This window comes from Sylvia atricapilla, chromosome 3 (genome assembly GCF_009819655.1).
Source record: "Sylvia atricapilla isolate bSylAtr1 chromosome 3, bSylAtr1.pri, whole genome shotgun sequence".
NCBI lineage: Eukaryota > Metazoa > Chordata > Aves > Passeriformes > Sylviidae > Sylvia > Sylvia atricapilla.
Window position 1 is genome coordinate 69,645,484 of NC_089142.1, and position 27,829 is coordinate 69,673,312.

The following is a 27,829-nucleotide window of genomic DNA, read 5'->3' on the forward strand; positions in this document are numbered from 1 at the left end:
AGCAGCCGCAGACTTGGGGCGGGCTGTGAGGAGGAAAGGCAGTCCCGGGAAGCGCTGCCGTGCTGTAAAACAGCGCGCGGTGAGCAAAGCCCTGCGGCACCGGGGAACCGACACCGAACAAGAGGTGGTTCCGAGTCCGGAACTCGAGTAACGCGAGGCTGGGGAGAACGTGGGCGACTCGCTGAGCAGTAGAGCTCCCCCGGGCCAGGGGACCTCCCGAACAAGTGCAGGCCCCTGTACACTGCTACATTTGTTGCTGCATTTATTTCAGCATTCAGTACTTGGGGCAAATATCCCTGGCGGGATACAGGGAAGACCTGTAGTAATTAGCCAACACAATTTATAAAAGAAAAAAAATTCGAAATGTCTAGTGCGTGTATATTAACAGCAGAAAATTAAAGACCTGACTGTGTTCTAATACCAGTTGGTGAAGAACAGAAATTGAGTAAGAGCTCTCCAATTTGACAGAAATAGATACGGCAAGATTTAATAGTTGTGGCTATAAAAATCAAAAGTATCCTAATTGATATATTTCACATTTTTTAGTCTCGTGTTTCATTAGTTCAGTGTCTCACAACAGCTTAATGCAAACATCATTTAAATGTTGGCACCACCAAGACTGGAACAATCCTGACAGTAAACAGCTAAGCAGCTCTTTCAGTCCTATGGCCTCGGGACATTAAATCTGCCTGTTCTTTTGGCAGGCAGCATAATAGTACCCCTTCCTTTCAGTTTGTGATACTGACTACAGAAGTCAGGTCTGGCTATTTGGTAACACAAGTACATTCCAATCAAAATAATCTGGATAATGTGTATATTCTTCAGCATGCTGATAGCAGCATGAATATGCTGACAGCATCTTCAAGTAACAGGCTTTAAGGGTGTGTTTTACTGTCTTGCAAAAAGCAGCTGCTCCCCAAGAGGGCAATGTGGTGAAGAACTCTCTACCTTAATTCCACAGCCCTCCTTTGCCATAGTTAATTTTAAGACCAACTAATACACTTGGGCAAAAAATAGATACCCTAATCTTCCACATCTTTGGTGGTGGTGCTGCCTCATCTGGGTTCCTAAGTCCACTCATCTCCCACAGAGGGCACTCTTGGAACGATCTGTTCCAGTTTCAAGCTATGTAGCTATAGCTACATGGATAGTGGTACAAGTAATAGCAGTAAGCCCTCTTGCTCTCCTTTTCTGAGTCCTCCACTCTTCCCAAGGTCAAAGCTGACAGCATCCTCCACTTTGTGTACTGCCTGACAGGAAAGGCACCGAAAACAAGAAAATACTTGGGATTTTTCTGACCCCAGCTGTCCTGTTTAATCCCTGGACAGGTAATACAGCCATTCTCAGAATCTACATGCATGTATTTAGTATTTCTAAAATGATAATGAGAACACTATAACTAACTGCTTATTCTGTTTTTTTTGCATTTCTTGTTTCAGTGTTGTAATCAACAAGTAACCATAGTTCATGATCTATACTTGTCAAGGAACAGGACAGTCCCAATGCCAATGAAACAACCAGACCAATTTAACATTTCCACCTTATTACCTCAGATTAGAACTTCAGCATTTTATAAGCACCTAAGTAAAAAATGGATTTAGCTTCTGCACTTACTGAACATTCATGATGGTTGGCGTAAAAGATTAGAGATTAGGTTTATAGCACAGTTTTTACATTTTACATAGCAATCACAATTCCTCTGTATGGCTTTTACTTTGACCTGTACATTCCATCCCACCCCAAAGAGACCAGTTAGCTACAGCTTCTTCAATCAAAACCACAGAAAAACTATTTGAGTTAGTGCCATACTTCATATACTAACTCTGCAATTATAGCAAATTCTACTTTTAAAGAACTTTGGGTTTTTTTCCTTGCAAACCCTTTTCCTCCTCCAGTCTCTCTACACAGGCTTGGCGTCAGCCTGCTTTTAATAATTCAGTCAGTGAAAGGTTATGCCTCTCTCAGCCAACCGAAGTTCTCTGTGGAGTAACACAGATTGCAAGAGAATAGGAGAGATAAGACAGTTTTTATGTATTTCAAAACACATCCACAAAATATATGCATTTGCTACTTTACAGACTTCAGTAATTACTGAGTGATTAAGCAGCTCACACCATACACTCTAGAAATAACAACTGAAACATCATGAAGACAGTGAAAACGACCTACTGTGCTCAAGAGATGATGCAGCTGCATAACTGTCAGCATGTAATTCGTATACCAATGAGTAGAGCATTTTCTTGGAGTTCAAAAGCAGAAAATTATCTACGATTTCCCTTCACCTCAGAGTTAGTCTTCTACACAAATTCATGTCAGGTTTTGCAGTGCTTTCCCTGGAAGTGTCACATTAGGCCTTCCTGGTGTATCTCCCATGACCTCTATGCTGTACTAAACAGGTGATCAATAAATACCTTTTCAGTAGGTTAATTGAAAGCTTGCTTCTTCCAAAGGGTAGACAGGTGAGGAACACTATCAGGGTTAATGTGGTTTAACCTGCATCCAAATTAGAAGTTTTGCAGATTATATGCTTGAAGTGAGTTAATGAATCATGGATTATTCCTAGCCACACCTCAACAAGGCGCCTCTGAAGCAATTTTAAAATAAGTGCTGCAGAAAAGGTTGAACACTGATGCTCTGCTATGATAAAACTTACTCAGGAAGGATGTTTATGTGAGGTAGCAATCAACTCAAATAGGCACATGGCAGATTATGTTTCCTGACTTCAAGAAGAGAAAAACCGTTAAGAGAAAGAAAAATACAGTAATCAAACAACATACTCTGTTTTATCTGTACCTTTAATTAAAATCTTTAGATGGTGTGTGCAAGTTACATAAATTATTATCAGAATAAATAAATTTAACTTAAGTATCTCTCACAGTCTATTTGGAAAGCAAGAAGGGAAGCTCAGAGAAACTACCACATACTTTAGCTTTTCCTAACAAAGTCAAGTAAATTCTGTAAAACAAGGTGAAATTATATGAGGCAGCCTCAAGAGGCAAAAATTAGTTTTCTGATTCTCTCAAATCTTTTCCCTTGCCTTTGTCCACCTGCCAGCTCTGACATCCATCAGGCTCTTGCTGAGTGGGATAATTCATTAACCTGGACAAAAATTAACTTCTCTACCTCAGGGCTAGTGAGTTAAGTTCGTTCATAAAAAGACCTAACATGCATTACCACCAAAGCAAAATGGACCTTGAAAGCAAAGAGGTGGGGCAAGGAAAGGAGCTCAAGCTACATAAGACAGAAATAATTTATGATCACATAAAATGTTACAGGCCTTAGCTTACTGGGAAAAAAAGTTTCAGGCATTTTGAGGTTGCAGAAAATCTTGGATTACTTTTGTGAAGGCGAATGATGAGCCAAGATTCAACATTTCTAAAATAGACCCAGACTATTATGTTTGTCCAGGATCAAAACCAAATTTGATGGTATTATGTGTGCTTGGTATTAACAGCAGAATAGAAATATAGCTGAAAGAAGAATTACAGTGAAAGTATTGAGCAAATAATATAAAGAACATAGTAAATACCAAATCTGAAATGTAAAATTATTAAGATAGGACAAAGAAGAGCAACAGATGCCCATATGGCTCTGGCACATGAATAAAAGCTTGGCCCAATTCAGTGATAAAGGCATATTAAAGTTCAAACCAGTTTTACATGAGAAATGCAAACCCCCTCACAAACCCCACATTTTTATGCCTTGCTAGCATTTTAACAATAACCAAGGAAAACAATCATTAATACAGGAAATTCCCATAGCATTCGCAGCCAGATTAGCAAAATTAACAAAAAAGCAGACGCCTGAAGAAATGACAACAGTTTCTTTCCCATGAACCTTCTATGTTGTTTGTATCAACAACTGGCTGATGCATACAAAGTTGTTCTGAGTGGGTTCCTGAACAGCCTGAGTTCAAAAGGAGAGGACAAAGCTATCTCCTCAGGGAGATCTTGAAATGATGCCATTTTCATCATAATTGACAGGGTAAATATAAGCCTATGAAAAAGCAAAGACGGATATCTCATCCAATGGCTGGCTACTCTAAGACAGGTGACAGTATTCATTTACATCCAAGCAAGCACACAATCAGAAAACAGACTGAGGTAGTGGGGAATGTTCCAGGCTGATGAGTATTTGCATTTCTTCTAATGTGAACTGCAAGAACTAAACCCCCAAGAAATGCACTGATAACCCAAGCAAAATAGAACTTGTTGGCAATGGTAGGAAGATAAGGGGAACAGTTCTGGCTCAAAGGGACTGACATTAAAAGCAGCATCCCCTTTGTATCCCCATGGGTATCTCCACTTGCAACTCAGATTGCAATTCTACAACAGTGCATATTTTATGAAGATCAGGAAAAATCCCTACTCTCTGTGTTATGGAAGGCACAGCAACAGAGGGGCATTTACACAACTAATTCTGCAGTCACAAGAACTCCCCTGCTGCTTTAAAGAAGGGGTTTTCCTAACATTGCTTAACCTCAGGAGCCAGTACCAGTAATAACATTGGAGAATATTGATGAAAATGCACAGACTGATCTTACAGCACCAAATATAAAATCTACCTTGACTAAGGAACATCATTACTACTAGCATTTAATAGTTGAAGGTGCTCTACCAGCTTAATAGATGAAGGAGAAATATGCCAGCCTCTTCCAACTCCTGAATACATCAAGAAAAGCTCTCATAATCCTGTTTATTCTAACCAAAGTGAAGAGCAACAATGCTCTACTTGTGGACCTTTTCAGATATACCTTCAGCATATGCTTTGAATACTGGCATCAAATGCCTTGAAGGCAGAAGAGTAAGACAGAGCTGCATGGCCTCTTGTAACCTGGGAAAAGAAAGCTGGACCAACTTTTCCCTTCTTGTCCATTTGTGGTTTAAATGGTCTGCAACTGGAAGACATCCATGTACCTACTCCTAATGAAGGTAAATGCTACAAGATATAGAATTAGAATAAATAATGTGGTGAATTGCCAGAATGAAACAAAGGAGTGATGACATGGCAGAAATCTCAGATGGTAGAAAAGCTTTATACAAAAAGCAAGAAAAGCTACTTCATTATGGAAGTTTGATTACACAGAACTGTTTACATCCAGCAACAGAACAGAAATGAAATGGCACTAAGTGCACTTTGCATTGTGTAGCAGTTACAGTATCCAAACAGGCACAAGGATACATTTCACAGTAAAACTAGGAGATTCTCCTGACAACAGTAATCTTTTCAGTGCTTTCCCTATTCAACATTGACTGCAACAGTGCTTAGAAACTCCCAAGACATGGCACAAAATAAATGTAATTTGCTGCAGATAGTATTTTCACATAACACATAAGAAATTTACAAGCTTACTAAGCACTGCAAGTTATGAAAAAGGAATTGCAATTCTCTTTCATTAACATTAAAGACCTTTCACCAACTTCAAGCTATTCAGTCCTGGCAACCAGGTCCATTCAGTGAAAAGCCTATTATTCTGTGTCTAATCAGACAAAGATTTCTCCTCAGCATGCAGATAAAAGGGATAGGCTATCATCCATAACTACATAATAGTTCAGACTGAAAGCAGCCATCCTCAATTTTGTCATGTTTGATCACTTTCAGAAAGATATTAAGGCTGCCCAGGGAAGACATTACAGCAACCTTCTTCAGTTTTCTCAGTGGGCTGAGATCATAGCTCTCCCTGTTTTCCAGGCACAGCAAATGAACACCTGCACAAAACTACCCTTTAGACATCAGAAGCCAACTACCTCTGTCCTTTTCCGAGTACGCTTGAGCAAACACCACAGCTTATAGCACCAGTCCTACCTTTGATCCAAACCATTACCTTGCTACCCCAAAGTAAAGCTTAATATACCTGTGAATTCTAAGGGAACTGAACCTGATTAAAGCCAGCCCAGGCAAGAAAAAACCAAACATCCCTGCTTACATTTTATTAACATTTATACATATATATACTTTTATATATATATATATATATATATATATATATATATATATATATATATATATATGAGAGCAGAGAACTTTGTTATTTATCAGCCCCACCCCTAAATCTTGCTCTCTGTCCCAGTTCTATTTTGGTATGTCTTTTATTTTAAAGCAATCAACAAAACTGAAGTGGTATTCTAGCTTGTAAAACAAGATACTATACTTTAACAAAAAAAAAATACAGCTCTTGTCTCTTTGGAGTGATATAGAACATGCCTTCAAACAGCAATTCAGAACAGGAATGAAATATGAATTATGAATAAAGTCTTGGAGAAGCCCCTCAATTATAAGCAGAGATTAAAGAGACCTGCACCAATTATGGTGTCCTAAAGTTACCTGGTATGAATATCTTTCCATTTCTAATAGCAGCTCATTATGTTGCTATTTACAAGTACATATCTGAGCTCTAATGCATAGATTTAAGTTTCTGGCTACAGAATGTTTGACAGTTTCAAAATCTAAAACCAGGTGAGCAAAATCACTCACTGAAGAGCTGGAGTCAGCAGCAAATTTACACTTTGCTGATGGGATGAAATCTTTTCTCTAAAGCACTTAAAAATTTTTATGAAGTCACAATTTCAGACTGAGCATGTCTTATTTGCATATGAAATAATATATTTCATAATTCACATTCCCCTGAAAAAATATCCACAGAAGCCAGATAGGATATTCACCCTAGGACATAGTAAACTGATTCACCTGATCAGTTTAAATCAAACTTAGAAATACCACACAACAATTTTATGTGCATTGTGGTTGCAAGTACTTTCCTTTGTTTTGTAACACTAAATTTGGTTTACAAGAACATAGCTTAAAATATACAATAGATACATGTCAACCTGATTTAATTAAATACAATTTCAACCAGAATCCTATCATAGCCTCATTAGGGGCACGAGAGTTTTAGGTGTGAAATAATGCCTGTGATTGTGTAAAGACTATCACATACAGATTCAAAACTTTTCTTAGTTCTGCTTTAACAAAACCAACTGTAAGTAACCAACTCTAAGTTAAGACTTTGGAGATAATAGGGTATGTATTTCAAAACTCAATGACAAGTCATTTTTAACAGTAATTTCTGTAACATGGCTACAAGAGAAAGTTATACATGAGACTGATTATCACATGTCTCCATCTGGTTGTTTTCCCATTCGCAAAAGAGTTTTAATCCACACCCCAAAATTAATTTTTTAATTTTCAGTTTCTCTGAACATTTTGCTCAGCTGTTGAACTAGTGCTACAAGCTCAGGGTTTCCCCCAAGGGATTCAATTTGCTTATAGGCTTCAGATTCAAGCTCTTTCAATGTATTCCGAGTGTACTCAAAGGAACCAACATTTTCAAGGTAATGTACACAGTATTTTTTTATATCTATGTTCTCCGTCCTTTGACGTAAAATGTTTTGCACCTGAGTACTTTCAGGTCTTGACCAAATTGCATGAATGGTTGGGAATGAGAACTTGCCCTCAGTTAAGTCTTCACAAAAACTCTTGTTCTCACTATATTCTTTGGAGTGCAAGTTGGCATAGTCATCTCTTATTTGGAAGAAGAGACCAAGCGTGTTAAGAAGTGGCTTTAAGTCTTTTTTATAATTTGAGAACAGCTGCATGAGGCCTACAGCTAATCCAAAGAGACCTCCTGTCTTTTGCAGTACCATTGCTCTATACTCAGCCTCTGTAGGACAGGTGTAAGTATCCCGCCAGTAAATATCCAAGCCTTGACCTTTATGGAGTTCCAGAAGTTGACGGGTAAAAACTTTAACAGCATCTGGATGATCAAGGGTTAAAACCTTCTCTAAGCCAAGAAAATAAACATAATTAGCACAGTTGATTACAGATGGAATTCCATAGATACTGTGTGCCACTGGAAAGCCCCGTCGTAGCTTTGAGTTATCTTCTATATCATCCACAAGTAGGCTTGCATTGTGCAACATCTCTGTCACTTCAATGATAACCTGTTACAAGAAGAGAAAATTGTTAAATCTGTTACTGTCTTTTAATTGTGAGTTTTGCAAGACTATATTTTAAATGGATAATATTTTAAAGAACTATATTCTGTATCACTGAGGTTCCTCCTTAGACAACTTGCTTTTACTGTTAGTACAGATTTATGCTTGTCTTCACCATCTAGTTTGCTCTAAGTCCTGGATCACATAGTCTTGTGTGTAATGTTTTCAGATTTGAAGTTAACTTACTCCCTGAACTGCTTCTACTTGCATGTTCCTCTTCATTGTTGCTACAGTTCTAAAACAAGCCATTGTCTAGGAGTCATGGAATAACTGTTATCAGAAATATGACTAGGGGAAAATAAAATAAACACAGTATTTTGAAATGTTTAGATTTACAAAACTGAAATCTCCCAAAGTCATTTCTTGAGAGTGTCAGGTATCATCCATTATCACATTTCTCTTGTGAAGCAGACTGTTCATCTTTCTTTTCCCACACTTTGTGTGGTTCAGTACTGGGCTCTTAAAGGACAGACTATTCCCTCTGAAACATCATTTGGAAAATTCTTGGCAGAAAGACAACAGTCACAATTTCTTTTGAGAAGCTTCCTACACACTGCTTGTTACTAGGCAGACCAATATCACACACCACCTGAGGCGTGCAACAAACTGTTCACAACATCAGGCTTGTAGCTGACTACATTTGAGTAGAATGGAACCTTAACAACTCAAAAAATTAATTCTTAACACTATACACTGCTTTTATTCCACAGCTGCCATGCTAGCAACAGGTATATTCAGCAGCTGCTTCAATGGAAATAAATTTAGGCACATAAAACTGCATACTGTACAAACTCACTGGAAAACACATCTGATTAAGATAAGATTTTAGAGCTAATGAACCAATTACACTCGTTAGCTACAAACATTGCATTAAGTCAACATTAATCAAAACAACTGTTAAAAAATACTAAGACCACTATAAAATGGCAGCAAATATGATATGGTCCTATTTGGTGAGTGCTGCAGGACAAAATAAGGACTTTGCTGTAAGCACTTTCTTGAGCACCAAGCCAACTGGTGTTCAGTGAACATTGTTCCAAAGACTAAAACTCAAACCCCAGCAATTTAATCCCTTTCCCAAGATACAAGAACAACTTAAACACTCAAGAAATCAAGGGATAGCGTACTTACTGAAGGTGACTTTACACACCTATTTGTGTGAATATACTTTTGGTCCATTATCTCATTCTCAGCACTATCAGGAACATTTCCCTGTGTTCTGTGAATTCATTGGATAAGCCTATTCTAGTATTTCTCTTGCGAACCTATTTCATATCACTGTCAGTTTCATGACCTCTTGCATCTTCCAGACATAAGGTTTAAAGGAAAGTGTTTCCTTACTCTGTGTTTCTACCAAATTACCTTGTGAACTTAAGACAGTGTCAAAAGTGCTTCAAAGGTGAAGGAAAGGAGTGAAACAGTTCAGATATCAGAGAAAGCTTATTTTGGAAGACATCAGGCAGTAGCCCAAGAAAATGAAAAGACTGTCTCCATAATGAAAGCTGAAGACCCTGTAAAGAATGTTATTTTTTCCTACAACCTACATCTATCTAATCAGTATCTGTTGCACTAACAGTCCAACACACAGGTTTCTTCCACCTCCTTATCTGCAATGGCTTTAAAATTTGCTTGACTCTCACTTGGCCATTTCAGTGCCTTCTCAGAAAAAAGTTCACCTGACAAACCCAGTGTTCTCTAATTCAACAAGTTCAAGCGTCTCAGTGCAGCACCAAAAGGGAACTAGAAATTCAGTAAGTTTGGGGAAAGAGATCACTTGGTTAGGGCAGAAGGTGAAATACTGGCAGTTAACAGTAAAATAAACTACCAAGGAACAATAGCCTCAATTGTATCACCTAAATAAACTACACAAAGACAATCTAAGGTAAGAAAAAAGTCCCAGAATGAGTGCCAGAATTCAGATTTTTAATAAAAAAAATACAAATAGCTGGAAATTAGTTAGGCTGTTAGACACAGAGGACATCTTTTTGACATCTCATAATCTTCATAAGATGACCAGAGGTGGTCCTGCCATTACAAACAAGTAGTAAAGGAGACATTAAAGCATTGGTTTTCTTCATAAAGATAATCAAAACAAGTGGTCCAAGTTTTCAATAGCAGTTACATGATCACCAGTTTGAAGTGACAGAACTTCTGTTCACACAGAGGCACTGCAGCTTTAGTTTACTATAGCACTTAGCAAAAACGGACCACACTGTCATGGGTACCCAGCAAAAGGGCAGGAGGCAACAGTCAGATTGCAACATGAAAAAATCCCAGTTGAACAGAATGGAAGGGTTTGTTATAATGAAGGGGTTCAGTATGAAAAGACAGGCCCTGGGAAGCTGCAGAAACCCCATCACCACATTTTAAAAACTCAACAGGGCTTCAAGAAGCCTTTAAGTACCAACAGAGCAAGCTGTAAGTACAGGGTTGTCCTAGATAACTTACAGAGGCTTCCTTCAATCTGAATTCTGATCTGTGATAAATCTAAACCCATACATACAATACACAGGTTACTATATTATATGTTTTATTTGGATGTTTGTCTGAGCACTAAGAGTAAGACATGTCTAGCTGAAAGTCAGAATAAATTTTGCTACAGTTACACAGGCTGAAAAATAGAAGAGTTCCTAGATTATTAAATGCAGTCTTTTAAACCACTTAAATCACTTTGCTCCTTGAGAGCTGTTAAGTGTCACCCTTAAGCCACTCTAAAAATGGCACCTTCACAAACCCTAAAGATACTTATGCCAACAATTAATGACATTAACAAAGGACCAGCTGAGTGTCAAAAGCCACAACCAATTATAATAATTCCTTATATTGCCTTGGACAGAAAATATTTTGCACTCTGTATGCAGTTTAGCAAAACTGTAGCCTAAGCTAAAAAGGAGGATATTTTTTCATTTGAAAAGCCAGTGTTTAAATACAAAGGCATGCATCTTGCAGACTTTCTCCAAGAGAAAAGGGAAGGAGAACTCCCAGATAATGCTTCTCAGAATGTAAGGACTGCAGACTGTATGATACATCCCTCTCAAATTTAGGTTTGTAAAGTTGACTTAATTGCTGTCTTCGATATTCTTGTATCACAATCTCAAGATTTTATTTTCAAACACTATATTTGTGAAGTCTACAAGGTACCTGTCTAGCTTTTTTTGTTAAATCATTAGAAACTCAGTGTTAGTAACTGAGTTACATTAAGTGGGTAACAAAGACAGCTGCTTATCTACAACCTGAAAGGTTGAACACATTTGGAAAGAAGAAACTATTCTAGTAAGACATGGAAGTATTTCTTTAGTGTTGCATCACAGTAAAAGCTTTGCACTGAAGTTGTTTCCATGAAAGTTCACTTTATATTCAGAAACTACTGCATTTAAGATTTCTGATAATTTATGCTATATAAGAGAATCAACTGTTACCAGTGGTCTTGGAAAAAAGATAATAACCATTTAAAAATACTTAGCCAGTACCTGTATTTTATCTTCTGGAACATTCAGCCAGTGATTAAAGGCCTGTGACAGTTTGGTTCTCACTTGCTTACCTACAATAAAAATATTATAGGCATTTATAAAGATAACAGAGTTCATTATTAGGCACAACAGTTTGTCTTAACAACTACTGCTGATTTGAGACTCGATTAAAAAAACTGATCAGTGTGACAACAACAAAGTGGAAAAGATATCAGTGCATGGCTTGTTTCCTCATTGAATAAACATCAATTAGCAGCAGTTTCAGTTTTAAACACTTCACAGGAATACGTAAAACATGTATTTACAGGTTACTATATTTAGTTTTCACAATTTAATTAGTAAGGGATCCTGACCATGTTGGTAGCCTGTACAGATCAACTAGTTTGCAAGGCATGTTAAGTTTAAGATTAAAAAGTTTTAATTATGATTCACTATGAGTTGAAAGTATGGGTATTTTTTGAATATCTATTTCTCTCAATTTTTAGACTTTTCTCCTGAAGTATTATTCTTCACTTGCTACTGTAAATTTGTAAAACAGGAAAGTGACATTTCTTACACTTACTAAAAACTCTAAACAAAAATCTGAACCGAACATTCTGAACAGAACAGAACTTTCCAAGAATTCAGATGTTTATCTTATACCCAAGAAATCTACCTACAAACAGGATTTGGCCTGCTTTGGTAAAATCTACTTGGTTGGAGCCAAGCAGTCACCCTGTTTCATAGGATGAGAATAAAAGACAACATCAAATGACCAAATTTAGTGTTAAAACAAGTTGTTCTATTAAATCCAGATACTTTCTACATGACAGAGTGAATTTCAGTAGAAGCTAACCTGATGCCTGTATGTTATTGATGTCTACTCTCCTCAGTAATTTGCTAGTTCTCATGTACAAATATCCACCAAACATCTAGTCATGCTCAATATGAAATAAAGTAATTTCCTATCCACACTGAGACAATTCTGCTCTGAACTTTGAGAAGTTCAGCTATGTATAATATCTTGGAATAACTGCAAGACAGGTTTACAAAAACAGCTCTGTATATATAGTTCACATAAACAAGCATTTGGAAAAAGCTTTAAATAAACTCCAAAGCAGTGAAACAAAGACACCCATGGAAACCATTTTACTTGACTCATCATGTACTAAGACATAACTGAGATATTCTGCAATACTAGTCCTCATGTTGGTAATTCCATTTGCCCATAACACCAAAGAAATGTCAACATTTGAATCTCTCCCTAAGGCTTCTCTATGACTGCGTAACCAGCATATACGGAACAGAATAATAAGCAATAGTAAATTCACTTGCAGTGATAGCCCCTGACTGCGAATTTTTCCCCTTCTACTTAAGTCACCACCAGATAAGCACTAGCTTTGTGGGATGGGCTCTGTAGCAAGGGTGATAACCTTCCTCCCTGGATCAGAGGTCCACAGTTTTTGTCTCAGTTCTCAATGATTTCCACTGCTTCCCATCACCACCATATTCAGGTTTGCAGTAGACAAGATTAACAAAATGGTCCTCTTCCTCCCCGCCCCCCCCCCCCCCAGCAGCTCTGTCCTCTGCTTCTGCAACATGTGAACAGTCATTCTTACCTGGACATACACTGCCATTGGCTTATTTTCTCCATTTTTGTTGTCTGTGCTGTTTTAAACACTAACAGTTTTCTGCAGAAGTGAAGGATTGTTTTGTCTCATCTTGAGAATAACTGTTACAGATACCTGCCAAACTGTATGGCTTACCGGTTAAGGATTAACCTTAAGTATTTCACCACATTCATAAAGAAAACCAGTCAGAGATAATATCACATTAAGGAACTCTACCTTACCTGTAGCTGTTTATTCTCTTTTAAATTACTTACATACAGACAACACCTGTTTTTTTAATACTAGGCAGCTAATTCTGTTTTTCTGAATCTGTTTCCTAGAAAATACAGTTAAAAGAATGCTGGATGTTCAGCAACAAGCATTATTTCATCATGAGGAACTTGACTACTAGCATGCACTCTAAATGGATTATAACATGCACAAAGGATTAAGCCACTTCAGTTCCTCAGTACAGACAGCATTTGAATTGTTAGACTTGTCTACCGTGACTAGCAAGGCTTCCTAAACACTGACTGTTCAAAGCAAAAACACTACCTGTATAGTGAGACTTTTATCTTTCCTTTTATAGATGCTGATTTGCTTGTCTTCTAAAGGAACATTATTGATACATAAATGCTATTTTATCTGACTCTGAAGTCAATCTTACCTGGTTTATGAGATAGTACAGCAATTTTCTGATTTATGCTTGCAGCCATATTGTGATGGCAAAAGACCAAACCCCTCCAATGCTGGTCTCTAAAGCCTGGATGCAGAAGATTCCATTCCTTGCCACACCCTTCCTCTCAAACTAGACAAGACAACAATAAGGGGACACTAGGACAAAATTAAAAGGAGCACTGCCAGAATTATCCAGTTTCTTCACTGTCACACTTCACCACTCTGTTAATTATTCTAAGCAGGCTATTGTAAAATTGAATAATAGAGGTCTAACATCCAAAATTACAAGTTCTACCTAGGGTATAGAGCTATAATAATAGACATTATGGCACCAAGCTTTTATCAAAGCTCTGCTAAATGCATTTGGTTTAATCTGCTCAAGATCCCAAATTATTACCCAAATCAAACAGCAACTATGGAAAACTTTTCTTAGCAATGCTGGGTGGAAAAGGTGAGAAAAATAGTCAGAAATTCTTTCTACAGCTAAGAATGTTAAAGCTTTATCCTCAAAACAAGTATCAAGTTAGATTAAATATGCTGTACTGAGGACATTCCCTCCTTCTCTTCAGATGAGATGCTTCTGATTCAAAGGAAAAAAAATCAGCCAACTTAATCTTTATATACACACTTGTTCTTGTGACAGGGCACCAACTCAAAAACTACAGACCTTTATTCTGGACAGGCTCCTGGTTAGTATTGCTGTATTAAAGTAATGAAAAATTATGCCCTTAAGGCAGCACCCCACTTACAGAGAGGGTACATGAAAGGTCTAGAACAGCATGGGAAAGAGCAGAGGGACTATTAACCTAGCCCCCATTACAGCTAATTCAACCCATTAGCCCAGCAGAGAACACAGCTTTTTGCTAGGTTAGCTTTCTGCCAGCTTTATGTACTGAGTCAGCTTATGCAGTGGATCTGCCACAGTCAGTACAGAGTGAGCAGGAGATACTGAACATCAGGGGAAGGGGCACTGCCCTCCTGGAGGAAGAAGGCTCTTGTATTACCTCAGCTGTATTGTACACTTACACATTTAGCTGCATCTTCTGATGGATTAAAAGTAAATGGATCAAGTCTTCAAGCAGCTACAAAAACATTACAAACAGCATAAGTGAACTGCAGGAAGACAAGCAGAACAGCCAGATGCAGTTTTAACATGGGCAGCCACAACATGTGTATAGCTAAGGTCACTGACTGAATTCTTTAGCGTAACTCCTCTGCTCAAAATAGGGTTAACTAATCCAGGGTTGTGATCCTGATTTTTGCTTTTTTCCTTCTCACAATCCTGAATGCCACTATCCCATGGTCACTGCAACGAAGGTTGGCTCCAGTCTTAATGTCCTAACTAATTCTCCCTTTTTTTAAGTGCAAGTCCAGCATAATATCTTCCTATATCAGCTCCTTGATCACCTGTGTTAGCAAGAGGTCATCAATTCATTTCAGAAACCTCCTGGACTGCCTGTGTCCTGCTATGATGCTTGTTCTACCACACTGTGAGGTAACTGAAGTCTCTCATAAGAATCAGCACTGTAAATATGAAGCATTTTGCACTTTTGAAGGTCTCATCTGCTTCTTCATGCTTAGAGGGTCTGTAGTGAACACCCACTATAATGTCACCCCTATTGACCTGCCCTCTAATCTTAACCCATGAACTCTGAACAGGCTCATCTGACTCAAGGTGGAACTCCATGCAATTCAATTGCTCTTTCACATAAAATGCAACTCCTATTCCTTGCTACCCCAGATTGTCTTCCTATGCCATCCACATCCATGCAGCACTCTAGCTGTGTGTTTATACCACAAAAAAAAAAGTTGCCCTACAGTTGCACACCAAACTCTACCTCCTCCCTTTTATTCCCAATAATGTAACCATCTGTATAAAGGCACTTCAGAGAAGCATCCAATCCTGCAGATGCTGTGAAAAAGCAAGAGCTCCCCCTATCAAGTTCTATTCCTACTTCCTTGTTAGAGTGCTGGGAGGATTTGCCTTCAGATCTGATCTGTAGATTACTAATTGACTTGTTCAAATCAGCATGTACTGATACTGAAAATACTTTGTTTGCAAGTTGACTAATTCCTTACTTGACTGCGTGTAGTCATTCTTTTACTATAATTTCTACTTTTGCCCTGACTTGGATAGGTGGATGCTATCTCCTCCTGGTAGTCCTTGCTCTACAAAGGAGGTCTCAAGCCCATAAGAGCCAAAGCTCTGCTATCTGCCATGAGCTGTCCAACTAACTTGCTGCTGAGAGGTAATACCTGTTTATTCCTCCTGACAGCGAGAAGGGAGCTGAGGATCACAGAGAAGATTCACCTGGCTTCGTGCGCCCTTGGCCCTCATTCCAAAGGTCACAGAGTCTTGCTTGATAAGCTTCAAGCACCCCCTTACTATATCCATTAGTGTTCGAGTAGAAGAGCTGTACGGTTAACTATTTTAAAGGTGAAACACACCTTGGCAGTCCTTCCCTCACACCCCTATCGGGGGTATCCAGAATCAGCAAACCTCCCTAACACAAAAATCACATGTGGAAGCCCCTATTCCCTACAGGAGTCAGTCTCTCCACCATCTGCTCAGTCTCACCACTTGCTGCTGCCCCAGGTGCTGTTCTGATGCTCAGTTGTATAAAACCCATAGAACCACTTAGATTATAAAAGGCCTATAAAGAGCGTCCAGCCACATGTCTTCTTGCAGTGCACTGAACCTATCTGGCAATTGCATATCTCCCAAGGAATAGGAATATCTCTCCTGGTGTCAGAGGCCACCAGCATTCATCACTGCAGGAGTATCCATCTCCCAACCTGATATGCAAAGACTATATCTGCCCCCCATCAATATACCTGGAAGTTTCAGTTTCTTGAATCTGTAGAGTCTTGTAATTTTCTGTTATTTCTCTGCTGTGCTGACCCCCTTGCACCATTCCTTTGCTTGGTGACACAGATTTTCCACAACACACCTTTAGGAGAAGGGATATCACTTGCCCCAGGCATCCCTGCAGCTCACAACCTAGAGAGGTACAGCCTCCCTCAGGAGCTTGGCCCAAGCCGAACCCTCTGATGTGCCAAGTGTGGTTGTGCCAGTGGTAGGGATCATGGCCTGTGGTGCTTCACACCTCCACCAGGCTGATCAAGTTCAACAACCCAGCAGAAAAAGCTGAACAACAAAGCCAGTCTTGACTGTTTAGCTTGCTAAACAAGACCAGGAAAAACTGCAGCCAAGACCAGCAGGACAAGAATGGGATCAGAATCTGCCCCTTTCAACAGCAAGCTATTAACCATATCAGTTTTATGACAACTGAAATTCCATGTACTCCTTAGTGCTGCAAAATCAGCTACTGCTGTTAACTCAGACTCTCAAAAATAAAGAATTCACCATGTGTGTGAATCAAGCTGTTTTTGAGATGAACCACAACAGAATCTATGAAAGTCAGTCCTGCACTTTATGATACTAAGTGACAGAATACTAGATTAAGCAGAACATCACTAAAAACTAGTACGGCAATGTTCCACTACAGTGAGGTTTTAGAAGAAAAGTTACTGTTTCAGAATCTGTGTTCTTCTCCAAAGCAATAATTTCTGCTCAAGAAGGAATAAACATTAATTACTATACTAAATATTAATTACTATACTAGCAGTTAAAATAGCACCATACTAAAAATACCGTAATCCTAGTAGCTTCCCTATCCTAAGGCTGTTTGAAGTCAAAGAAATGTACAAGGTAACTTTAAGTACCACCCTGAGACTGTTACCACTAAAAGTCTTATTTCAGCAAAGGGAAGCAGAGCAATCAATTTCCTCTACTGAGAAATTAATCCTTAGCAGTTACAAAATTTTGCGCTCTTACACTACTGACAACATTAGCAGGCTTTTTCCCTTCCCTGCTACCAGCCTTAACATAGTCACACAATCCCTTTTAAATGCAAACAAACTTTGATATGTATCTAAATTCATTCAACCATAGGTTACTAAACTGCTTGGGAGAGTTTACCTAGTCTTACAAGATAAGGAACTGGACTACTGTAGAGCCATAGTGTATATATTTGACACCCAGCCAAGCTTTTTGCAAAGCCCCTCAGAGATCAAACTGATCCAACACAGAAACAGCTTCTTGTCCCTACTGTTGTGTCTGCTCACTAAGACAAGAGATTAACCAGGCAAGTTTTTAAGAGGTTAGGTGATTGATGCTACCTAATAACTTGATTAGCAAGCTGAGAACTGGCACAAGTTAAGCAGCAGAAGAATACTGCCAGAAGCTAAGAGGATGGAATGAAACTGCCTCTTTCAACAAAAGCCTTTGGATTAGCTCGGGCATCTCATTTGAGTTCCACCTGAGGTAGAAACAGCACCTCTAAGCCCATTTCTTCCACCCTTACCGAGCACTGGTATTCATACTGACTCCAAGATTCACACATGTAACTGGCTGCTACTGATCTGTAGTTGGCATAGCTGACCTTAGGCAAAGCCAGAGTCTGAACACGGTTTATTTATGATTGTGATCACTGCTTCACCTGTTACTCAGTACAACCTTCCCACGGGTACACCACTTTCACCTGTCTGGCTTAAGAGAAGTTTTCTCTTTCGAATCACACCACCACTAGGGTACAGAGAGCAGTGTATCTTGTCTCTCATCTTCCTCAAAACATACACTAAAAGAACAAGAAGTCAACATGGTAAAGTGGACTATCAGATTTATGATACATCCATTTATGATTCCTGATACTTTAGCAGCACAGGATATAAAACACCAAGTACTGCCAGTGAGTGTAGTGTTACATAAGCCACCAGTTACAGAGTTATTACAGTTGAACTCACAAAGTTCAACAAAGGAATTTAGCCACAGGAATCAAGGTGAGAAGGTTAAACATGTATTCTAGATTCATCATTTAAAGTGAAAGGTAACTGAAGAGCTATTGGTCAAGGACTTTTGCCTATAGAAGAGTTTTTTCTGCACTTTTGGGGTGTTATGTATTTCCCACTAGGAAGCTGAGCTTTTCTTCCTGGAATCTATAATAGCTTCAAAAGTAATTAGCAGCTACAGATGCAGAGGTGTTACAGCATTGCTTGGTTAATGAGATAATCTAATCAAATTAAAAGTATACTTAAAGCTGATGTTAGAGGAGAGCAAATTTCTTCAGGACCAGGGCTTAGAAAGCTCTCTGTAATATCACAGAGTCATTCTCCAGGTAGTTCTCTAGAAAGACCACCACCAAGTTGAACATAGCCAAAAGGAATAATGAGGAAATGGGAAACAAGCCTTCTGGCATTAAAAAGGCATGCAACTGCCAGATTCTTTCCTCTTCTTAGTTTTCAGCTTAGTGCTAACTGCCAAGTCAAATGAAATCACTAATGTTGGCAAGAAAATCCTGGATATTTGTAGAGGTTAATAATGAAATTAATTGCATACAGGTATAATGAGCTAGGACTCAGAGGACCCACCCTACTGATGTACAGCTCTTGCTACAGATGTGCAAAAGCCACTTAGTACTCCGCCTGTCATTTATAATGCTACTTGTCTAGGCAGAAAGTCTTCTATCCTGGTGAGATATAATTTTGATCAGAAACATTTCCTTAATATTTACTCAAATTTTGTATCTCCCTTAACTCCTTCAGCATGCAATATAAGCTGGACAGAGGGCAACCAGGCAATTATGCAGCAGTCTCAATGACAAAATTGTTCTGCCACTATATTTACAAAATTAGTCACTTTGGTAGCCTGTATGGTCTTTCTTACACTTTAGGTGTACAAAGGAAAGTCACAGAAACCTGATCGTTTAATCAGAGAGGCTTCCAAGGGGCATATCCATGCAGTAAGTTTGCTTTCAAACTGCCTCCTGAATTCTACTACACTGGTCAAGACTGAAAAAGCCATGTGAATGTATTGCCAGTGACCTGATACTACACAAGATCTGGCTGAACCTCTGACAGGTGAAGCAAGTCATGAAAATGGACAGCTGAAACTGGCCATAAGAGCACCTGTCTCTACACACACCAAGGAGAATAAATTACACAGGAGGATAAACAGGGTAATAAAACCCCCTCAAAACCAACCCAAAACAAAACTAAACTGAAAAAACTCTAACAAAACACTCCCAAAGAACCCCTAAGCAAACAAAAACCCCACAAACAACACCCTCCCCCCTCAACCAAAACAAAACCCACAACCCATTGAGTTCAGTACAGCAAGCAACTAAAGAACAAAAACATTGTCAGCCCTGAGTTTAAAACCAGGATCAAGTCTTCATACTTGCCCTTATCAGTTTTTAAAAGCAGTAAGTCAGCTACTCTGGAGAACAGAGTAACTGCAATATTACTTACTACAACTGCAGTATTAATATGGCAATATTACTACAGACACAAGAGCTATTGTACAAATCTCACAAAAAAAGGTTCCGTAAGAGGAAGAAAATAACAAGTAAAAGTGAAACACTGGAAAGTGTTGCTTCTTATTATTCTTAAATCCATAAATAAAGAATGGAAAAACTTCTTGGCTTATACTTCTCAAGACAAAAGTGGCTATAAAACCAATTTTGATATTTAAAACAACACAGTACAAAGAAACTTGCCTGGTAGTTGAAGCAAATACTGGTATGGCTCTAGGATTCTTTTAGACGTTTCATCCGTCCCATCCATTTCTTTATTTCCTAAGATGTAGTTCACTGTTAAAGAAAGTGTTATTAGCACTATTCAGATTTAAAAATATGGAAGTTAACAGTAGCTGCATACAACTAAAATGTCAGCTGACTTACAGGTTAGGTGCAAATATTCCAGTTTTGCACATGACGCCTTCAGTATGTAACAGGTTTCCAGATGTCATTTACCAAAGAAGCATATAACACACGCTAAATACAGTTTTCTTTAATTATGCATTAAGTTTAAGCCAACTCCTAGAGTTGGTTTACTTTTTTGTATATAGTAGATTGCTTAGGTGATGAAGTATTTAAAACTTTACTATCCACAACAATGAAGCTCCACTGCAAGTCTTTAAAGACACTCATACAAAACCCCACACAACTGATCTGATTAGATCTCCCTAAATACTTTCTCCATACATTAGACATTCCAAAAGTGGAAATGTGTAAGAGCAGAAAGTACAGTTCAGACCAAGGCAAACTAAAGAAGCACACTACCAGCTTCAGTCTTTTGATGTAATGCCTCAATCTTTTGTTGTAAGTCAAAATAGAAATATACCATTTTCCTACTATTGTGCAAGCATACAGACAGCTGTATACACTTTCCCATACACCATAAATGTAACAGACTGTTATGAATAATCTTTTAGGATCCAGGGCCTAAAGAGCTCAACAATTTTCTATTGATTAGCTTCAATTCACATACTTTTGGTCATCTCCCAAAAGTTTCAGACTGTTTTCTGTGATAAATTTGCTATCCTTTCACCTCTAGCCTTCCTTGCTGCACTGCAGATGCAGCAACTCAAAACAATTCTCCTCATGTAGTTTTAAGACAGGAACTGCAGCAGTAGCATAAAGTCTCAGGCTTCAACATCACTTCTCAGATACACTGCTAGTATCCTGCAAAGGATTTATTTCTTTCCTCCTGAAGCAAATGAATAGTTATGTAAATTAATAGCCAATTTTGGCTAGAACAGAGCTAATTTTCTTCCTAGTAGCTGATGCTGTGCTGTGTTTTTGACTCAGTGTGAGAATACTGTTGACAATATACTAATGTTTCAGCTTTTGCTAAGAAATGCTCATTTTAAGTGAAGGACTTTTCAGTTTCCCAAGCTCTGCCAGGGAACAGGTGCACAAGAAGCTGGGAGAGCATAGCTCAATCAGTTCCTGCCTATTCCCATTCTTATCTTCCACATCCAAAAGCATTTACAGCAGACTGTACTTGGGGAACTGATTTGTGTTAATAACTATTTTCCAAGTTTAGGTTTAGATCAATTCCTTTATTTGCTTCACTGTGTGTGTTCATCAAATGTATTGGCACTCCAGTGGCAAGAAAGGCTATTTAACCAAATATAGTTGTCAGCAAAATGCTCATAAGATTGTACCTTTTGGGAAAGCTCCACATAGTTTCTCGGCAGTGATGCTGTGATAAGAAGTACAACCTTTCCATCCAATCCATGATGTGCCTGCACAACTAGCGGTCGGGCCACACACTAATCAAAATCAGATTTGACACCTTTGACTCCTTATTTTGATGCCAGCTTGTCGTCATAACTGAAGTGCTTTCAACCAGCACTGCCACTGAGAGTCAGCTGTCAAACTGTACCCCTACATATAAAGAGTAAGTCTCAAAGGGCCTGAGCAAGGAGGTAAAATCAAAGATTTTCACAGCCTATCCCCAGATGTTTTAAGCAGAAGGAATCTGGTAGAGATAAATATAAGGGTATACTATCAACCTAACAACTCCCTGTGACTATTATTTGTCAAAAAGGCACACAGACGGTGAAAGAATTTAAAGTGCATAGCTATCCAGCTAGGTGGAGAAGAGATGTGTTGTGATTGGAAGTGCTCTCCTATAAAAGTTCTTGCTTACAAGTAAATGCTAAACCTCTTCCCCAAAGGGAATTAGGTGTCTTGCTCATCTCTAAGGAAGTAAGCCAATATTCAGAATCCCCAACTAACTCGAAGTTCATTGGTATTGTGCAGCATCAACCTAAATATTTGCCTCTTTCTGCACAAAATGAATAGATGTTCACCTAAAAAACTGCTTATCAGCAGAAAATTAGCCAGGTACTTCTGCCAGAGGTACAGGGATTCTCTCTTTTTTTTTTTTTTTGTCAGTAAAAGTAAGGCAAAAATATCTCATGAACAAAAGAAACTCATCTCAAATCAATGTAATTAAAATTTTCTATATTACTATTCTACTGTTAAATGAAATTCTAGGTGAATTCCCACCAAGGAAAAAAAAAAAAAAGCCTGATTATCTATCAGACAGCTACACATTTAACACACTCACTGGCACATAAACAGTGAATAGAACCTCCCCCAAACCTGTACATAGAAAGGGACACTTAATAAAGAAACATGTAAATGAAATTCACTATAAAAGCCCCTAAGCAAAAATACCACGATACCAGACGTGTAATATTACTGCTCTTTGCACAAAATTATCACATACAGCACAGTTGGGAAATGCTTGATATTAAGAGTTTCCTGCCGAGGTGACTGACCGATTTGTTATGGAAGTTACACTGTTGCACTGACAAAGACTTGTCAGTGATTTAGACACAAGACCTCAAGTCTCCATCTCCCAATAAAAAGTGAAAGCCAACAGTTAAACAATAAATTAAAGGAATGTAAAGCCTTTTGTTAGTGAAAGTACAAGAATTGATTACAGCTATGCTTATTCGTAGGATTAAAGCAGTCAAGGCCATTTTACCTTTCAAACCAGCACACAAATTTGCTGCATTTCAATTAATATAATTTTCCAGTTATTTCTCAGTATCTTCACACACGCATAAAGAACAGCCACACAAAACAGAAAACTCAAAGAGCTGCCTTTTGGACTGCATCAAACTTTATCTCTGATGACCTCTTTGAAAACACGTATGACACTAGGATAAGATGGTGATGTGGGCCTCCATAATGTGGAACTACTCTAAACCTATACTTGAAGCTGTAATCTGTGTCTAGGACCTTTCTAGAGAGGATGAAATTTGACAATTAATGACGAGTAATTCTAGGTCAAATGCAAAGAAACAGTTTCCCTTTGAAACTTTGCAAAACAGCTTCTCATGCTATCCTGTTCCATCCCACTCTGCAGAACCTTCTTCCTCTCCTCCCAAACACGGGGACTGTCAGTCTGAAATAGTCCAGGCTGAATATACAGATGGTATTTTAAAAAGTATCATCATCTCATGGGCTGAAGTCGTAGTGCAATTACTGAGAAAATAAAAGACAACTGCCAAAGAAGCAGAGAGCTGCAGTATAAAATGAACCATTCAGAAAGTTCTCAAATCAGCTCCATCACAGAATTTAGTACGCTGAGACACCGGCTTTATTGTGACCAGTGAGGGGGGGAAAAGCGCCAGAGGGGGGGAAGCAGGCAGGAGTGAGAAAGAGTTTCAAAAGGAATACAAAGAAAACAGAGTGAATATGTAGTGTCTCAAACAGAGACTACCAGAAATCTTAATCCAAATACAACTGGGATACTAGTCCACATTCCCATTCTAATTAGCAGAGTCGTGTTTATAACCTCGCACTCAAGCTGCGGCGGGCAAGCTTCCCACAGGTGGAAGGACAGTCACAGACCACACATTTTCCCCGAAGATGCAGCTAAGCAAACAATAGCTTTCCGTCTCCGCCACTCCAACACTAGCACCAGAACGGCATGAGCATACTGCTTCCTGAGATCGTGGTCCCATTTTCATGGGATTTCAAGGTAAAATTGAGCACGGACGCTGCAGAAGCCAGACAACAATACCTGGGCCGCCGAAGTCCCCGCAGGCAGTCGAGGAGGGTCTCTGGGCTGCGGGCTGACCCGAAGACACAAGATGAGTCGGCAAAACCCGCGACAGCAGCTGGAGCGCTGCGTTACGCGGTTAAAACTCACATTTCACAAGGAACACGAAGTTGCTACCGCCCTGTCTGCAGCTGCCAAACTCCCGACACAAGCAGACCGAGGGAAATAAGGTTCATTTTTTTTCGGAGTTCAACACGACAGGCGCAGCCTCCTCAGCTATCTCCAGAACTCCAGGACGAGCGGGCCCAGCTCTTCAGCGCCATTTTAGGAGATCGCGAGCCGAGGACGCATCGCTCCCCCCGCCCGCCGTCCACCCCCATTTTCTGATCGGCACTGCCGGGCTCAGCCCCCAGGGAGGGCCGGGAAAGCACCGCCCGCCGCCAGCCCAGCGCAGCCCCGGCCCCGGAGCGCTCTCTGTCAGTCACTCCGCCCGTCCCGGCGACCGCCGGCACCGCCCAGCACCACCGGCAGCCCCCTTTCCCCCGGCCCCTTCCCGGGCAGCCTGCAAGCCCCTCCTGGGCGGGGCGGCCGCAGGACCCACTCCCCCGCAGCCAGGCTCAGACCGGCCCCTGCGAGCGGGGCGCCCCCTCTCCCAACGCCGCCCGGACCCCAGCGCCCCCCACCAGCCGCAGGCAACTAACAGGGCAGACGGCCTCACCTCGCTTCGCCTCGCCGCCGCCGCCTCCTCCTCCGCCAGTGCCGGAGCTGCGCCCCCGAACAGCCGCCGCTCCGGGAGTGGCGGCGCTGGCGGCGGCAGAGCCCAGAGCGAGAGCACCGCCCCCCTCCTTCCTTCCGCCCCGCCGGGCGCCACCTTCCCCTCCTGGGGGGAAAATGCGCCACCGAGCGCCCCCCGCGCACGCGCGGGCCCCGCCCCCTCGGCTCGTTAGCATTCGCAGGAGGGCCCTGCCCCCTACGCGCGGTGCACTTTGGGAGTTGTAGTCCGTTGGGCCAAGAAGCGCTACCTGCAGGAAATGCTGCGAGCAGAGAGCAAGAACAGCGCTCCCCATGAGCACCCTCGGCGCCGAGTCTCAGTTTCCATAGAAGTGGAGAAGAATGATGTCAGTATTTCCGACGTGAAGGCCAATGGGACCGCGGTTTGGGCGGGCCTTGCGGGACACGGCCCAATGGGGGAGGTGGAAAAGGGGGCGTGGCCGTTCCCGTTCGCCCGTCAGTCAGTCATCGGTGCGGGAGGGGGAAGGGACCGAGCCGAGCAGTCACCGCCGCCGGGGCCGCGCAGGACGGATCGGCCCCTCCGCGCGCCGTGCGGGGCCGCCGCCAGCGGAGCCGCTGCAGCACTGTCAAGCGGGGCAGGGGGTGCCCAGAGCTGAGAGGAGCCTTCGCCCAGTTCCCTTCCGTGCCCCTCGCCTCGGGCCGGGGGAGTAGCGGGCGGGCGGTCGCCGCGGAACAAAGGTGAGGGCGCCGAGGCGGAGAAGGAGCCCCCGTGCCCCGCCGGCGGCGGGCGGGGAGGCGGCGAGGGGCCCCCGTAGGGGCGCGGGGCCGGGCGTGCGGCGGCGAGGGAGGGAGGGGGGCGCTTGTTTTTCTCCTGGTAGCGCGACTGCGGCGGGACTCGCCGATGCTTCTTCTTCCCCCCCCACCCCAAACACCCAGTGGCGGGCCAGGGGGAGGGACTCGCGGCTTCTCCTCCAGCCCCTCTGCCGGGAGGGACGGAGCCCCCTCCTCCACACTCACTCAGACACACGCTCCATGTCCCCGCCGAGCAGGTCGGGCCCCTTTCTCCCCGCCCCCCTCCCTTCCTCCCTCCCCGTCCCCGCTCCCTTCTTTTCTTCTTCTTCCTTTTCTTCCCCTCCTCCGCCGCCTCTTGCCTCCCCTCCCTCCCTCCCCCCGCCCGGACCCGCTGCGCCGAGCCGGGGAGTTGCGGCTGTTGCTGCCGAAACTCCTGCGGCGGAGTCAGCGCTTTCCTTTATTTAGGGGGGGAGACGGAGGGAGGAGGAGCCGCCGCGATCCGGAGCCGCAGCCCCTACAAAAGCGTGTGTGTGTGTGTGTGTGTGTGTGTGTGTGTGTGTGTGTGTGTGTGTGTGTGTGTGTGTGTGTGTGTGTGTGTGTCGGGGTGGGGGGACTGCTCCCGACACCCCGCTCCCCGCCGCGCACACGGGCACTCTTCCTCGTACAATGGAGGAAGAGCCTCCCTCTCTCTCTCCTCTCTCCCTCTCCCCGCGGTAAAGCGAGGTGTTCTCTGCGCCGGGACCCCCGCGGGCGCCCTCCCGCCGCTCGGTGCCCGGGGAGAGGGCGCAGCGCCCCGGGGAGGCGGCCGGGGCGCCTCCTCCCTCCCGCGGCAGCCGGGGGTGGGTTGTTGTTGTGGCAAGTTTCTCCTCCTCTGACAGAAATGGCGTCAATGGCAGCGAGTGTAGGGGAAACGGCGGCGTGTGGGAGCGGGGGAGAGAAACAGCGGCCGAGCGGAGAGGGAAAGGGGTTAGCCACGGGAGAAGGGGGGACCCGGGGAAGCAAAAGGGGAGTTTCGGGAGGAGCCCGGCGCCCCCGCCCGATCCTTGGCTCCCCTCCCCCCGCCCGGTGCGAGCGGCTGGTGCGGTGCCTTAGCGCTTTGTTTTAAATTCCAGGTCCAGCCTCGGCCGCTCAGCCACGATCGAGGCTTTTACCGCAGCCTGAGCTCATCATGAAGGTAAAACACTCGCTCGTGTGCCTGGGAGGGGAAAGGAGGGAGGGTTGCATGGAGAAATGCTGTCCTATCTGTCAGTCCATCTGTCCCGACCCCGGTGCGAGGCTCGGTGCTGGTGCAGATCCAGACTGCGGGCAGCTTCGCCCTCACTGCCGTGTTTCGCTGCCTTCGCTGGTTTGCTGGCCGTCGGGCGGGCTTTGCTCCACCGCGTTGTGCTGGGGGAAGCTCTAAGTTCCCCGAACAGGGGCTGTTCTCCTTCAGAAACATTACTTGTAGGAGAATAAGGACATGGCTGCCTGGGCTGAGCTTGCTTCATGGAGGAGCAGGGCACAGTCACCCTGCTCGAGAAAGTAACGGTGTGGGAGAAATGCTGGCTCTAGAACATTGTTTACTTGAATAGAGGGTAGATTTACTTTCTATTCGACAGTAGGAGTTTTGTTGAATGGATAATCTTGGTGTGATCGGAGAGGGTGCATGTAAGAGATTCTCTGCAGTGAAATGATTGCTGTAAGGTGCAGAAAGATTTTCAAACAGGTTCTAATTTTCCTCTCAGTGCTCTGCAGCATTCATGTACCTCACTGTCATGCATTTTTCTTCTCTTAGACCTTTCTAGACTATTTATGTTTGGTATATTATGCAAGCTTTATAGAAAAAGAGATCGTATCAGTGGAATAGAATGATTTCTTCTGTGTGTGGCCAAGAACTGTGTATTTAAAATAGTTTTTAACAACTGTGTTTCTTAGGGTTTTTTTTTTGCCATTTTGCTGATATGTCTTGCTCAAACTGCCATTTATGTTACCATCACCCCCATGTAATTCAGCTCCTGGTCCTGCTGAGCAGCAGTAAATCTCATTTCAAAATACTGTAAATCTTACAAAGAACAACTGTTACAAACTTGTGATGCTTCAGTTCTTTGGTGTTTGTTAATGGAAAGGAGCAGTCTGTATGTGGGTTCTTCCACTATCAGAATTTTTGTCTGCTGTCTGTGAATGAGTATTATGTAAAATGTGGACTCAGTACTATATTCACTGCTAGAAA

The 27,829-nt window shown here is 41.9% G+C and overlaps 2 protein-coding genes across 7 annotated transcripts in view; one reads left to right on the forward strand and one right to left on the reverse strand.

Moving 5' to 3' along the window:
- Positions 1 to 2,777: 2,777 nt before the first annotated feature.
- On the reverse strand, positions 2,778 to 25,005 carry GGPS1 (geranylgeranyl diphosphate synthase 1). 5 transcript variants are annotated; one of them, XM_066315700.1, is made up of 5 exons: positions 24,815 to 25,005; positions 24,118 to 24,287; positions 20,289 to 20,381; positions 11,465 to 11,535; positions 2,778 to 7,940 (listed from the first exon to the last, which is right to left on the reverse strand). In XM_066315700.1, exons 3-5 carry the CDS (start codon positions 20,353 to 20,355, stop codon positions 7,179 to 7,181), a joined length of 900 nt encoding a protein of 299 aa, XP_066171797.1. In that variant the 5' UTR covers positions 20,356 to 20,381; positions 24,118 to 24,287; positions 24,815 to 25,005; the 3' UTR covers positions 2,778 to 7,178. The 5 variants fall into 5 exon arrangements, with proteins under 5 accessions (XP_066171797.1, XP_066171799.1, XP_066171798.1 ...); XM_066315702.1 differs by lacking the exon at positions 24,815 to 25,005 and adding an exon at positions 13,721 to 13,861 and having other exon boundaries at positions 24,118 to 24,133; XM_066315701.1 differs by lacking the exon at positions 24,815 to 25,005 and having other exon boundaries at positions 24,247 to 24,645.
- A 331-nt stretch (positions 25,006 to 25,336) lies between these two features.
- Positions 25,337 to 27,829, forward strand: part of ARID4B (AT-rich interaction domain 4B) — an 87,562-nt gene continuing 85,069 nt past the window's right edge. The window contains exons 1-2 of one of the 2 annotated variants that reach the window (XM_066315705.1): positions 25,337 to 25,566; positions 26,733 to 26,794. In XM_066315705.1, the coding sequence (XP_066171802.1) occupies positions 26,789 to 26,794 (6 nt within the window). In that variant the 5' untranslated portion in view covers positions 25,337 to 25,566; positions 26,733 to 26,788. Of the gene's footprint in view, positions 25,567 to 26,348; positions 26,522 to 26,732; positions 26,795 to 27,829 lie in introns of those variants that run through there. The other variant, XM_066315706.1, reaches the window with a different exon arrangement.